Source organism: Rhopalosiphum maidis, chromosome 2 (assembly GCF_003676215.2).
Source record: "Rhopalosiphum maidis isolate BTI-1 chromosome 2, ASM367621v3, whole genome shotgun sequence".
Taxonomy (NCBI): Eukaryota; Metazoa; Arthropoda; class Insecta; order Hemiptera; family Aphididae; genus Rhopalosiphum; species Rhopalosiphum maidis.
Genome location: NC_040878.1, coordinates 68,511,148 through 68,528,011, shown reverse-complemented (window position 1 = coordinate 68,528,011; position 16,864 = coordinate 68,511,148). Strand labels below are relative to the sequence as shown.

Below are 16,864 nucleotides of genomic sequence, written 5' to 3'. Positions count from 1 at the left end.
ATCATGTTTTGAAGTGTTACATAATTATTGAAATATAGGTCTATTGTTAAAAAATTTAAAATAAAATAAAATATTATGTATTTAGTTGGTACGGGGCATTTTTTTCGTATTTTTATATCAGTGCTTTTTTCCTGGGACTTTTTTCTGAATACCTAGTACCGATATCTGCTACAGCTAATAATAATATTAATATTATTATTTTATTAATGTTTCATAGCTACAGCTAGTGCACATACGTTAAACTTACAGGAAAACAATACACCTCCATAATAATATAGTCAAGTATAGTCACCTGCATCCATATATTATAAATTTATAATAAGATTTGGATTATGAACATAAACACACTATATGACGTTTTGATTCTTTGCTACAGATATCAAACATTGAGTTAATGCTAATACGGTTTTACCTTGAAAAAAAACTGTCTAAGCATCTAAACATTATAGGTATACCTACTAATTAACGATACATATAATTAGAAAAAATAATATCCCAGTAACGAAAATTATTTATTAATCTTGTACATCGTCTACAAAATATTATTATCAAAATAAGAATATATTTAAATAAATCGTAAATCACTTTTTATAAACACTATAATCATAACAAATATTATTATATGTTGCACTCCGAAAATCCGTATCACAGAAGAAATGGAACGATTTCTAATTGAGATTTATACTTGGATTACTATGATAAATATATTTATTTTAACATTCCAATTTTTAATCAATACCTAGGAGTAACAAAATAGAATATTCAAATATATTTCATTAAATTCGCTGGAAGTGGTTGCTTAATAATACTGTTTGATAGATCCAATGAAAAATAAATAAAACTGATATTATGAAAATAAACTAAGATTTTACAGTTACGTACATGAAATATGAACAATAAGGTTTAAGTATGCGGTGTGATCCATTTAACTCATCATTTCAGAAAACACAAATGTTTTTGAAAATATTTCTTTAAGATAATTTAAAGTCATTTCAAAAGAACTTTTTTATCGTTTTCGTTTTTTGTTTAATTTTTTAAACGACAACATGTATTTATAGTTTCTTAAATAAGTTTTCTATCCATAAATTTAAAGTAGTTCACAAAATAATAAAAATGTAGGGTGACTGAATATAATATTTATGTTTTGTGATACAATAAAGTTTTATTAATGTATTAAAATAAGTAAAAAAATTATACTAAAAATAAATATATATTAGTTCATACATTATGAAGTACAATACAAATTATTAAAAGTTACATACTCGAGTAAGTTGTGTATTTATTTATTAATTGTATTTTATTTAATAGACTGGATTCCTTAGACAGTAAGTAGTAGGTAGGTACAATCAAAAGAAAAAAATGCAAACATTTCAATATAACATTGTTGAACATTAATGAATAAGCAGCATAAAAACTTTTCAATTTATGCAGTTTTTTTTCTTTACCTATAAAAAACATTCAACTAAATATTAAAATATTAATTATAAACTAATTACTCTGAACTATTGAACTACAGTGTTTAAACATATACAATTTAAAATAACAATGAATTCTCGTACATAATTATTATCTATAGGTACAAATTAATTTAAATTTTAATATTTTTCAAATGTAAGATAAAATAAAATATATTATATAGTTTATAAAGTTAATTTAGTAAAAATAATAGTATAATATTGTTGAATCTCTTCATTCCCAAATCAGCCATTTAAAATATATTCAATTAATCCCAAGGTGCTTAACATATTTACATAATTTTTTTTTAAATTTACTATAAAAACATATTATTTCATACGGAATAGAATAATTATTATTTACCTTCGTCTAATCCATCGTTTAATGATTTTATCGAAAGGTGCTTCGACCACTAAGTATAATGCTAAGGCCAACAGATAACACTTAAATGTATCAGATATCCAAGTATCAATCTAAAAACACATAAGATGTACCAATAAATTGCATGTCATATAAACCGTCAATTCGTTATCCAATAACGAGGAATGGAATATGGATCTTACCAGAGAATTTATCGAATGGTAAGACGGCAATCTTAGTGAACTGTTAGACATCATAAGAACAGTGATGTTTACTATAAATACAGAAAACGAAAGTCTTCCCAAAACCACAACAAGTTTGTTGTTAAGTACGTATGAAAAGAGGCCTATACAACAATATAAGGTTTAAATAATATTATGATATTACCTATCACTCATTAATAATTATAAATTATTACGATAGTACAATATTATGTAATAGGTATATACGCATCGTTCGAATTTAATTCGTTCGTGATGTATAATAATACATTAATACGTAAGCGTTAAATAATTAAATAGTTGAATGTTATTTTATAAAATAATGTGCATTTTGTAAATTGAATTTTCTAACATAATACAACCGATAAAATATTAGTTATTACAATTTGACCAGGTAGGTATTTTATAAATTTTTTTTTTCGTTATACATTTATAGATTATAGGCCGTTAGAGCGTGATAAAATAAAGTAAAATACAGTGATCTTTTGTATAATTTAATATTAATATAGTATATTGCAGTAGGTCACTTGAAGATTTTTTAAAAACTATAGCTCAAAATATTAAGTTAAAGTTTAAAGTTGTATTTAAAATATTTCAATTTGTACTTTTTTTCCCCCGAGATTTTTTTTCTGTTCCCCGTTTTTGACACAGTTTGTACTTGAATACTTTTTAAAAATATTTTTCTCTACACTTTATAAATGTATAGCATTGCTATGAGTAGCTGTGAACCAATTACAAATTATACAGTTGACAGTCGGTATACTGTACTATTACAATCACTAGTAATAACAATTTATTAATACGATGATAATTATATTTTATTATTATTCGATCATAATAAATAACAAACAACTCTGCAATGTTTGTAATGTTTGTATATTTCTAATAGAATCATAAGTAATGTATAAGAGTCGATATATTTTTCACTATATCTGGGCAACGTATTATCCAGTTTTACACATTACCTATAACATTAATGAAACACGTCATAAACTACCTACTACCTATACGACTTATTTTTATCATCTAATTTATATTACCATATCCAGACGTGAAAAGGCAAATGGAACACCACATGCACCATACCGTCCAAACACAATTATTAACAACTTTGTACAAAGCATGTTCTAAAGGATAATAAGGTCTCTGCCAAGTGTAGAATTTGGCACCGTAAAGTTGGGCACGAATACAAATTACGGAAACAATCAAAGTTCCACCGTAGACTGTGATCTAAACATACAATTAATAAAGTTCATTTTTTTTTTTAAATTTATTAATTTATCACGATCGTTTGTAAATAATATAAATAAGTACTTACACGAGAGAATTTTGTTTTTTTTTCTTTCAATTTTTCAACGATAATGCTCGTGGTTAAACCGCCAAGGAACGGCATGGCTCGCATGTAACTTAATCTATACGACTTATTTAACGATATGTAAATCCTGATGTTTTCTAAATAACTGAAGTAAGTTTTACATTTAATAATTTAGTTATTTTCTATAAATAATAACTATATAAACACGACAAAAATATATGAAAATGTCTCAATTTTAGTAACTAAATAAAATTTAATAATTTGATTAGTAAAATCTGGCTAAAATCATCAATATCATTGGCAACGATGGCTTAATCATTAAACTAGAATTTTTGTTATTAGTGTAGGTCTAAAATCTTCCTTCGACACATTAAACTAGTAATATTCAATTTCTAAAAATTTCTCATGCTTAAATACACTAAAGTACTATTATAGTGGTTTTAGTTTACCATTTCTTAGGTAATTAAGTACCTATTATTAATAATATTATAATTATATAATATTTAACTTACGGAAGATAAAATATATCTATTCCAAATCTTTTTGTCAAAATTGTGACTAGGAACGGCAGGAATGCTGATAAACTTAATATCGTAGCGAGTAATCTGATCCCATATTTGGTGTTTTTCGTGTAAACATAAATAATTATGCCTCCGACAACAAAAAACTGAACGTCACACGATACGTAATAGTTTATTACGAGGCACTGTAATATCAAATTTAGGCATATAAAATAGACATAAAATATTTTAAAATATTCATACTCAGCCAATTTATTATATCTGCAGACATGAATGATAAACATTCACGTTGGTTTTAGTCTATAATATTATAATATTTAATCTAAACTCTACAAATTATACTCATATAATCACTAAAATTACTCATGATATTTACGCGAAAAGGTCAACAAAAAATAATGTGTTATATAATATAATAATTGATTAAAATAAAATAATATTTAGTTATGCCTTACTCCATATTTGACATCAATAAAATTGCTTATAAAAAACAAATTGGTCCACCAATAATTTTTACAAATTTCAGCTTCTTCCCATATTACTTTTGGCCAAAGTGGTCCGTCTCCAAGATGTGGTACTATATGCGCCGTGATTGCCATCATCGCACAATACGCCGGTAACATTCTACAAATCGATTCAACTACATATCAATACATATAACGTATATATTATAATATAATAAATTGTGGATATAGAATTTAAATACTTGTCCAGCATTTTGTCTATCACACATTTGGTATTAAATATATTATCAACAAAAATTATTAAAAAGTTTTCCTGACAAAGTTATTTAACTTATTGATTACAGTTTTTTTTTTTTTTTGCAACTTAACAATAATTGATAATGAAAATTATTTGCAAACATTTACATAAATATATATAATAAATTATAAGTACATAGAATAGGATATAATAGATAATATAAATTATAAATATATACATATTTTTTTTATTATTGTTGTTGTTATGCGAGCATCATGTGGACGTCCACCCTTGAGCGAACGGAGAGTAGGCTTGTCACTTAGTTTGAAATAGTTTGTGTACTTTTTGTGTGTTTAAGTTGGTTAAAAATGTTGGTAGATTAATTTTGTATGGGGGAATATTGTGGGGGTATATTTTGAAGTCTGTGTGGAGTGCTTCATTTCTAACAAACCCTGGCGCGTTTGAGATTGTTCGTAGTATTTTTAACTGGAAAACTTGAATTTTGTTTAAATAGGTTTTGGCACAGTAGCTCCAGTATATGGGGGCAGTATAGAATACTAAAGACCGCAGAATTTTTTTGTTAAGAAATAGGGAGCATTTCCAACTTACGCCAGTTTGACGATTGATTAAGGGGTAAAGTATTTTTAGTCGTTGGTCTAGTTGTATTTTCATAGAAATGTGCAGGTTCAAAATTAGTTTATATCTAGGATAACATCTAGATAATTTATAAATGGAGACCAAGAGATGTTATGAGCATTAATTTCTAGAGTGGGTGATGGAGTGGGTCGACGAAGTGTGAATAAAACTACTATAATTTTTGAGAGCTTAAAATAATTTTCCATATTTTCATTCAGCACTCTATTTTGTTTAGGTGACTTATCGATATCTATTCATTTTATCAAATTGTATTAAACTTTATTATTTTGAAATAAAGAATAACCAGTGTTTGTCAGTCATTTGTCATTCAAAATAAAAACGTGTGTAAAAAATAAATACTTGAAATATTACCTATGAAACAGTCCTATACTAAAAAATTAAAAACGAAATAATTTTAAAGTTTTGAATTAAAAGAGTAAAATACGTTTTTAAAAATAATAAAAACGAATTTGGTAGGAAATATCCCATTCAATACCTCTTCCCCTATGACGAACATTAGCCTAGTCTGGAAACTTACACTATGAATCCAATTTTAAATTAGCCGTTTCAACTTACCTCAACATTCGATTAATAATTAGCGAAGTGATTTTTTTGTATCCGGCTTCAACTTTTTGAAATGATCGAGAAATGTTCAAATACATGAGGAAACCGCTTACAAAAAAAAATGGGTCGACTAAATTTCCTATAGTCAACAAACTATCTGGTCCATTAAAAATTATCTGTAATTGTTACAAAGCTAAATAATTATGTGTACTTTTTTAATTCAGTTTTATTTAGATTCAGAGTAGAGTCATGATGAATTTATGGGTTTTATAATAATTTTTTTTGACTTTTTGCTAAAGTAAAAATACATCGATCTTCAACTTCAATATCATTGCTGGGATTTAAGTTAATCTTGTTCATACTTTGAGAAATCAAGAATAAATTATTCTCACTAAATACAATTATTACAAAACTAAACCAAGCCAGTTTCAACAAAATTGATTTCTTTATTTTTTATTTTGTAATTTAAAAACCAACAACCGTAGATACTTGCAATTTTCACCAAACGTTTATAATATTATTTATATTGTAAATTCTATACATAGTATAGTTTTCAAAATATTTTTACTCTTTTTGAAGTATTTACAGACATGTGCAATTTTCGATTTTTTTTATTAGTTTTTACCTATAAATATCAATAAAAATGTTACACTCCATCAAAATGATTAAACTTTTAATATAAGATCCCATATAAGTTATTTTTATTAGAAATCATAGGTATTAAATTTTTAAATTTTAAGTATAATAAGAAAGTTGCTTATAAATTTCTAACTACAATATTTTCGAGATTTACAAATATTGTCGAAATTCTAAATTTAAACATTTCAAAATTCATCAAAAACAATACATTTTTAATATTTTTTAATTGGTAGATCTATAAGGTATGAAAAACTTTGTATTCAATTTATAAACTTTTACCCAGTAAATAATTATTTAACGATGTTTATAATAAATAGCTTAAAAAGGGTTAAATTTTTCAAATCATATTAAGTTCATTATCAAAATAATATTTTGTGAACATTTTAAGTATCTGTGGATATTATTTTTCAAGTTATACACCTACCAGAATTAATTTTGTCAAAAACTGAATTTGCGTAAAAATTACCGCTTTTTCTTAATGTTTTTTTATTTTATGTTTTGCTGGTTGTTTTGAAAAATATTGAGGATTTTTAATTTTGACCTCTCTAAACTAAATCCAATTTTCTACCTGAAACCTCCTCCAAAGTCAAAAATTTAATAATTTTTTTTCAAGTACTTATTGTGTACACACACATAATATTTTAAAATAAATACATTCATCGGAGCTACTCAGAATCTAAAATAGTAAAAATCTACATCAATTAATTGTTAGCATTTTATGTTAGAAATATAGAGATTTAAATTTCTAATTAAAAATCTTAAGTATTACTGTAAACTATGTAAACATACTAATTAAATAAAAAAAATAAAGCCTATATATTATGAAGTAATTTACCATTTTTAGGTAAACAGAATCTTTTTTCTTGTATAACGTAATATATTTTGCTTGTTGCTTTAAAATTTAAAGATATACGCAACTATCTTATATTTTTAAGATTTATTGACTTACACTTTCTACAAATTTCGGATTACTTATATGATTTCCAAATGAATAAAATAATCTGTGACCTAATAAAATGGCCATCATCATTAACACTTTAAAACCATACAGTGAATTCAATTCATTATCTTTATCGAATTTTAATAATGCTTTGCTGGAATCAATAATTGAAAACGTTTCGCAAAATAAACCGACACTTTTATCTGTGGATAATACAAAATATATTGTAATATATGGCATAATATAATGCTCATGAAAATTTGACAATTGTGTACAGAATAAACAAAATTTGTTACTATTAAATCATATTCACTCACAGTCACAAGTAGTTTCTTTTGGATTTTTATTGTATGATATTCTTATGAAATGATACAACGTTGTCCCGCAACAAATCAAAACAAGCACTAAAAAAGTTATACTGAAAAAATATAACAACAAACAAATTAATATATTTGTATTACTATTATACGTATACGGACTAGTTATAAGTTATATTTTATCATGGCTTTATTATTATTTCGATCAATTTGTATTCATCGTTGTACCCATTATAATTATATCCATAAACATAAACTTGGAAAAAATCGTTGGCTTTACATATTTATCGTCAATGCAAATGTATTAGACATATAGTATATCAATAATTAAATAATAATCGTAATATTAATATTGAATGACCTGGTTAAGTAGAACGATGTATCGTAGGGATACATGTCTCCACTGACTGTGCACATTATTGGATCCACTTTGACAATGGCCTTCAACATTTCTGGCATGAACACCCTGTCCAGTTCGTTTTGCAATGCAGTTTGTAGGTCCAACGCCGAACACGAATTTGGAATGCATATTCCTAAAAGCAATCTGTTTCGTTGCACTTTATCCATGTAATCGCCCCACTGAAACGATACAATCTTTAGTAAGTAATAAATAGTCAATACTTACGCAAGTAGTTTGAGTAGATAGTAAGTATGTTTGAAATTAATATTATTTATGGTCGACAGTCTTATTAACAATGATAACGGTCTTGTTTCTAAAATAATTACGGTCACAATATCAAGAGAGATCCGCAATTTTTTTTTATCTATTTAAATATCTTGAATACAAAATAAATATAATTAAGTAGTTCTAGTCGTATTTAATACAGAGTTCCTCTAAAAGAATGTTTTTTTAAATTAACTAAAAAACATTTAATTTTTCAAAAAATTACAAAAAAAAAAGGATTTGTACGGTTTCAGTATAATATTCGGTTAATGCATGAAAAATAATATTATTTGATTTTCCTCCACTAACTTGTTGACAAGCGGAAGTGCGGTCGAGAAAATTAATAATAACAGCCTCTCATTCTCTCTTTTCTCTGGTAAGTTTCACCTTAACCTAACCGGGGCTTTTGAGATCAATAACAATTGAACCATATTTGACATTTGGTCCCTGGTGATTGGTGACACTTGGCAAAAACTGTTTACAAAAAAACAAACCGAAATGATAGCAGATTAAAAAAAATGATGAGAACAATGTAGTGAATCTAAAAACAAAAAAATGGCAACCAATTAAAAAAAAAAAAACGAAACACTTTTTTAAAATTAGACATTTATGAATACGTAATACATATACGGTATACCTAATATATATTATGATTATATTTAAATTATATATTTATTATAAATTGTAAGAACACCTTTACCTATATTATATTATTACTCCTCGTCAGTATGGGAATTTTGTCATAAACAAAAGACCAAGCTGTAAGATATTATGTAGGTGGCCGTAAATACTATATATTATTATTAATATACCATTTATATAACTTAATTTGTTTTTAAAAAAAACCCCGATCAATAGTAGGTATTTGAATTAACATACCCCGAGTACTGTTTTCCAGGCATTTATATTTCCGAAATCATCTAGATCTTCTGTTCTGTTGAAACTGTAATCTTTACCCGCCAATGGGATTAGTTTGATATCAGACAAGCAATACTGCCCTATCACCGGATGACGCACGTCCACGCATTCGTCGTAAATTCCCATTTGGTATGTGTTGCCCGCTAGTAGGCCGATCGGATATCTGTTCCATGATTCTGACACTAAAAATTAAGCAAGGTTCAACCAGGCAGTCCAGACACATATAATTCTTATGAATCTGCGCAGCCATATAATAATATAGTATATATAACTAGTAAATACACGGCAGTGTTAGAAATCGGAATCCTGTTTTTTGTTTGTTCACGAATTAAAAATTAGTCCAAATGTTTATACAATTATTTTACTCGACGATTTTTTGTATACTTGTTCAATACATTATTATTGGTATCGACAGTCATACGTACTGCGATAATACTCGCGTAAAAAAATATATAGCTAACTAATTAGAGGGTGTGCAGAAAGCTCTGTTGTGGTCAGCTCGGTATTAAAACTTTAAGCAACTACTGAAATGCCTGTAACGAATCATTGATAATATTATTACCTACAAACTGTAATCGGACTACCAGTATCTAGCATCAATATTTTTATTTTATTTAAATAAAAATTTAAAACGGTTAAATATATTTTAGTGTTAATTTAATATTAACTTTAGGTACTCTAAGTATATGAGTACTTATAAATTCCGTAAGATATTTAACTGTCTATGATTCTATATTAACAGTGCTACTATTATTTTGCAGTGATTAACTAATTCAAATATTATTGGTTGTTGAGCTTAGACCATAATAGAGCTATATAGAATGAATCTAACCAGTACGGCCAATACAGGTTAAATTATATTTACGAGGTACCAAATATTCAATAAATGTCGAAATATCGAATGCTCAACATGTTTAGCACCTGTACCTATAATACCTATGTGATAGCTTTTGTTTTGTAACTATGCCATTAGAATATATTTCTAGAGAGGTTAGATTACCTCAAATTAAGAATTTGGATAGAAATCTGTTTTCCTAAATCATGTTTTCTGATTATTCATAAACAATAGACATAATATCAAGATGCATTAAGTGTATCTTGCATATAATTATTTCTATGTATAACGACATTAAATTCTAATATATATATATATGTATATATATAATTCGGTTTCTGTAAGTTATTGTAATATTAATAATATGTAATATTTAAAGTATTTTTTATTGATTTTTTTTTTTTTGTTTTATTTATAAGGAAATTTGTACTATGAACCTACAATAGTTAACTATATTTTTAATTGCTATAATTGACCTATTTCTTAAGATTATAGTACACAATGTTATGTTAATTAAATAATCCACACACCAACCATTATTTATATACAGCAATTAAATATTCATTATTAATCAATAAATTAATATAAAGTGATAAAATTAATTATATTAAATAAATTTAAATAAAATAACCTATTTAAATGTCTAAAATTATACATATATACTTTATTACACTCCAACACATCCACATGATTTACCAGTACCTTCCTTAGACAAGATGTTGATGAATAAAAAATATTATTGTATGATGAAATAAATTAGTATGATTAATTAAAAGAATAAAAAAAAAAAAAAATTTTTTTTTAGATATTTTTCGCTAATAGAATCATATAATTATTTCATTGGAAAAACGATACTATTTATAATAATGATGCGTAGTCAAAATAAAAATCACCAAAAAAAAATAAAATTGTCAATAAATTAAATTATTAATTCATATAATTAATTATTGAAATAATTTCAATTTATATTTAATTTGCTCAATTCCATGATTTAAAAAAATATACAAAAAACGTGTTTTTTAATTAGCGACAAACCTTTACATAATGGTGACGAAACTCAATTGTATTTATTTTTACAGAATTGCTCATACTATTATATTAAAAATAAAAATGGTAATATAAAATATAAAAGTACCTAAATTAAATTGTATTCAATGTTTATTTATACTTCCTTATCTTATAATTGCGAGGTCAGATTTTATAATTCTAATTTACAAAATCTAAATGATTAATCGGTGATTTAGTGACAAAATGATTCTAATTGGAAACGATATATCAGCGTATAATTCTAAGGATATTTATTAAAATATAATTATATAAATATATATTAATAATTTATTTTTCTATTAGCAATTCGGGGTTAGTCCAGTGGTTTTCAATCTGTGCGTCGCGACTTCCAGGGGCGTCATCGGTTATTATTAAGTGAGCTATGTTGCAGTAGAAACTAAAAATTTAAATAATAAAAACTTGATAGAATCTGTCAAATTTTTATTCAAAGAACACTTATCACAACTTATTGTTTAATTCCAAAATTATTTTTCTTAGCACGATCTGGAAATTGGGAAATGAAATCGCGATTTAAATATGTACGCCATTATTTGATAATTTTATGCTACAAAACAAATACAGCCGTCCCACTAAATATTAAAATTATTATTTTTGTTTAAAAATGTTTCCTATTATCAATAATTACGTATTTATTTCATCATTAAATAAAGTTAGATTAAATAATGTAAATTTGATTATTTTAAATATTCATATGGGAGCTGTATATTTTATATCAAAATCAAAAGGAGCTATGGACCCAAAAAGGTTGAAAACCACTGGGTTAGACAAAGAGCCCCGTCATTTTATTAGTTTAATTTTGCATAAAAAATAATTGCGCATCTTTAATATTTTTATAATTTTGTAAATCTCATGGGGAAATGTATACTAAATTTAAAAGCTTTTTGACTGAGAAACAAAAATTGTATCAACATAAATCGGAAAAAAATAGAAAACTCTAAATATATGTATGAAAAGCTAAAAAAAAAACAAAATATTTTGAAAAAAATGTAAATTGTATCATGTATAGAAAATTTAAATATAGGTAAATATTTGATGAAATTTTAATATTCTACGATTATTTAATTATCAATTATTAGCACAACAATAAATATCGATTTTGACGCATGATGGTATCGCGTTAATATTTCCATTTTCGACTAAAGTTTTTATTAGTTTTTAGGATTTTTCTCAATAATAATAAAAATTGCCGCGACTTATTTATATTTGGACATTTGGTTATAGGTTATAGTATAGGTACTATAATATTATAATACGCAGTAGGTTTATATATACAATATATTATGCGGGAAAATCGGGACCGATACTCACTTCTGACCGCCCAACTGGTGTAGTTCCGCAAATGTCTGTCGTACATGTCGGATTGGGTCCGACAAGCGGTGCTGCCGACATTTTTAACTGAGAAATCGGAGAGTGCTCGGTAAAACAGATCGGGTATCCACGGGTCCGGCAGACCATCCGCGATCTCCGTCGCGGGAATTTTGTCGACTTGATAATCCGTGTCTGACACTGCGGGAATTTGGCAAATCCAATCGTCCACGATTTTCACATCGGGTGTCCGGTCGACTTGAAAGTCGGTGACCACCGTCGTGGAAATACGGTCGACTGGACGACAGTGCTCGATCGCCACCTCGGAAATTTGATCGACTTGATCATCGGATGGTCGGGCGGCCAACGATAGCGCGAGCAATCCGACGACGAACGCGGACGACATATTGATCATTTTAAAACTGTTTAGTATACAATTATTTTTTCTCCGCAGCCGATGAACTCGTATATCTGCCACTGGGGAACTGTTATAAATTTTCTTCTGCGCACTACATATATACCGGTGATGCACTGTAGAATATTATATAACGATTTTTATCCGTACGACTTTTCGTGAAAAAAATATAAGTGGTCGCAAAATACATAAGCATATAATATGCGTTAAGCATTTAATTTTAACACTGCTACCATGTGTCATGGGTATAATAGATTGGTAAAGTTCACCGGAACAGGCCTCTTTTGCAATCGAATGATGGTTGCATTTATGCTGACATCGGAAGCTGATATAACATTTACATAAACTTATAATATTACAGAATTATTATTATCTTATATTATTATAATATATTAATATTACACAATCAGAAAAAGTGATCATCAAAGTATTCGAAACCGTTATCTCCAATCACGTAGATGGCTTATAATTGAGATAATAACACCAATTGCCAACCGGAACTTATACTTCGTCGCAGTTCCTAGGAATAGTGATGAAATTCCATGATTTAACAAACTATTGTTAGTCAAGATTTTTCGGTGTTAACTTTGTGAATTTACGTGAACCAATTTAAAATCGATACAGAGTCAATGGCAAAGGTCATTATCATGTCAATATTGTATATTTTATATTTGATTGAACATATGTTATAATACAAACATAAAATAATATTTAAAATGCATTAATAATTTAATATAATATGCATTATTTATTTCGTGAAAATTACTTTACTATTTAAGCATTATAAATTCCCTAAACCAGATCGAATAGATAGCGCCACGAATATATTTTCAATTTTACCGCTCAGTTTTCCGGGTGTGGTTGTAATGATTAATGCCGGGTTGCATAAACAATCATTAAACATTTATAAACATGATTGAGTAGACCGTAATTGGAATATAAAATTTTTTTGAATGATTAAATCTATCAACCCGGTACTAATATTATAATATATTATATTATTCTAATAATATGCTAATAAGTTATATGTCCGAACACAGGAGTTGGAAGGTCAGTCATATAACAAACTAATACTGAAACTAAAATACTGTCTAAAATATATTAGTGTTTTACACTATTATAGAAGTAAAGATTTTGTAGCGCAATTATAAGTATCACCGACAAAATATCGTGAAACCAATGTATTACTTGGAATAAATATCGTTAGTACACATATCGCCAGTATGAAATATAGCAATAATTTAATTATAAATAAATAATAATGATTATTGATTGATATTTTATAATAGTTATAAATCTAACTAGGTATTTAAATGTGAAATGAAAATCTTTGTATAGGGTAAATTCTAAAACTACTTATCAGATCTTCTTGATTTTTTTTTTTAACGAAAGAGTGTATCACGGAGAAGGTTTCTATTGCAATATCATTTGTCTAAATTAAAAACACCTATAAGTTATCTACTAATTTAAATAGACATGTACATTGTATAAATTGTATAACTATAAATATACATATATACGTACATGTTTTCGATGCATTCCGAAACTACTCAACCGATTTTGATGAAATTATGATCAATGTGTGTTATTTTATCTCCGTCACAAGATAGGATAGTTTTTATCCCGGCTATGCGATTATTTATCGATTATTCGAATAATTTATTATTTTTAACGAATGATACATAATTGGTGAATCAATAGAAAAAATACAACTCTAGGCGGGACAGTTATGTAAAATTGATATGTCAGAGATACCATTTATATACCAAATCAGAAAACCAAAAATAGTTTTTATCTTTACGTTAAATGTTAGCATTGTTAGCATTATAGGCAACCAAACTTAACACGGGTGCATTTTGTACGGGCGACGAAGTGCACGGAGACAGCTAGTAATTATATATAATTCGAGCACATAATATTGTTGTATCCTCCTACAGCCCAATGTTCATTATAATTGACAATTATTATAACTGCTTTAGCGCCCAAGCTTAATTTAATTTTTGTATTTTTATAAACTTGTTGTCCACTAAAGTGGACACTTTCTCTTATCCCCACAAGAGCCCGCCAATTGTTTTTGCTTATATTATACGTATGTCAATATAACCTTAAAATAGTGATAATTTTGAAAGATAAACATGTGTTTGATATGTCCATTGAAATACACATTGGGCTTGTGGTACTACACAATTTAAATACGTGTTAGGCCTGAGGAGGATATAAATATATAGAAAAATTGATAAAAATGATATAAATATGTATAATTGAATAAAATTGATATAAGTATTAAAAAAAATGATATAAATATGTATAATTGAATAAAATTGATATAAGTATTAAAAAAAATAAATAAATAATAAAATATATATATTAATTAATGGAAGTATATAATATATTAAATGAAATACCTTGAAGATAATTTTCAAACTCTCGATTATGATAATCTGCTACTACTTTCTTTGCCCGTTCAGTCCCACTGTCTATCTTGTTCTTTTTAATTGGTGTATTTGGATTTCCTATTATATTTTGATCTATTTTAATTTCCGTTAGGTTTTGTTGACGTTTCAAACCATTTATAAAATTATAGATTGAAGGATGTTGAGCAGAAAGTAAATGAGCAAATCCATTGTTAAATCTTTCACTAATGTTGTTTGTTTTATCCCAGTCACTTTGTATTTTCTCATATACATTCCATAAAGGTATAGGAAATAACGGAGGATATCTTCGTCATTGTTAATGATAATAATCAGGGAAAAAATTAATTAGAAACAATATAATCATAATATATATAATATAATACACAAAGCTCAAATAAAAATGGACTAAAAACAAAATCATAGGATGTTATAAACAGTAAGTTATTTATCTTACCTTGAAATCAGCACCATCTTTTTCTTTTGAAAAAGTATATCTGCTGCATGTGAACTAATAATTTTTTGCTTTTTTCTGTTTTAGAAAATTAAATTCCATTTTTAACTAAGATAAACAACAACAAAAAAAATTAGTCACTGTAAAAGTTTCATTCACAGTGACAGTACAATCAAAGTATTACTATTTACAAATTATAAAATGAAAAACCAGTATACCTAAATGGCTAAATGTATTGCTAGGTAAAAGGTGAATACCATTAAATAAGATAAAGTTAAATGCAATCTATGCAGACCCGATAATAATTTATGGCAGTATTATTTCTTTATACAATTTATTAGTTTCGCGACATTTTTATTGCTTTATTTTGTCGGGGTATCAATTATAATAGGTACACTGCAACATTACATAAGTACCATCGTGGCTTGCTTGGAAAATATCGTGTAAAACAAGTATTTTCTGCAGAGCCACTCACCCTCCCACATTCATCGTCAAAGCAGTAAGATCACCTTCAATTCGATGTTTTAAGTATACCCTAATACAGTGGTGACCAAATACGGCCCACGATAATTAATTAACTGGCCCGTCAAAGTAATTAAAATTTAAAAAAATATGTATTCTAAAAATGTAACGTTTGTAAAATATTTCTTATGTCTTATCGTATTATCGTCAATATTACATATATTTATACTTAATTTTTATATTGGATTTTATAACAAGCAATATATAATAAATAATTAAATTTATTAATATATCTATATCATGATGTGCCTAAAATAAAATATAACATTCATTTCAAAGAAAAAGTATAAATTCTTGGCCCGCCGAGAATTTTTTTATGTTTTTATGGCTCTCGTTAAAAAAAAGGTTGTTATAGATACAATAATTTTTTTATTCATTCGCAAAATTTCAACAACAATTACGATGTACTCCTGGAAGGGATTACAACAATTTTGAGTTAACCTTTTAGGTCTTTTTTAGAACCTTTTAAGGTAAAAAGGAATCGAGCTTTAGAGCCGTATTATAAATTAATATGAAATCACATACCTATGTATTATTTTTACTTCGTTAAAAATGTATATTCTTTAAGTTTTTTTTTAAAATAAAAATGTAAAAATATAAAC

The 16,864-nt window shown here is 26.6% G+C and overlaps 1 protein-coding gene across 5 annotated transcripts; it reads right to left on the bottom strand.

The window, feature by feature from the left end:
- Window positions 1-1,270: 1,270 nt before the first annotated feature.
- Window positions 1,271-15,897, bottom strand: LOC113555032 (nose resistant to fluoxetine protein 6-like). 5 transcript variants are annotated; one of them, XM_026959318.1, is made up of 16 exons: window positions 15,744-15,847; window positions 15,281-15,403; window positions 13,278-13,395; window positions 12,464-13,200; window positions 9,214-9,434; window positions 8,032-8,249; window positions 7,671-7,771; window positions 7,363-7,556; window positions 5,787-5,950; window positions 4,328-4,496; window positions 3,864-4,057; window positions 3,355-3,496; window positions 3,077-3,266; window positions 2,019-2,161; window positions 1,819-1,928; window positions 1,599-1,737 (listed from the first exon to the last, which is right to left on the bottom strand). In XM_026959318.1, the coding sequence occupies exons 4-16, from the start codon at window positions 12,873-12,875 to the stop codon at window positions 1,701-1,703; spliced, it is 2,295 nt and encodes a 764-aa protein (XP_026815119.1). In that variant the 5' UTR covers window positions 12,876-13,200; window positions 13,278-13,395; window positions 15,281-15,403; window positions 15,744-15,847; the 3' UTR covers window positions 1,599-1,700. The 5 variants fall into 5 exon arrangements, with proteins under 5 accessions (XP_026815116.1, XP_026815119.1, XP_026815118.1 ...); XM_026959317.1 differs by having other exon boundaries at window positions 15,281-15,388; window positions 15,744-15,831; XM_026959315.1 differs by lacking the exons at window positions 1,599-1,737; window positions 13,278-13,395 and adding an exon at window positions 1,271-1,445 and having other exon boundaries at window positions 12,464-12,991; window positions 15,281-15,594; window positions 15,744-15,897.
- Between the last annotated feature and the right edge of the window lie 967 nt (window positions 15,898-16,864).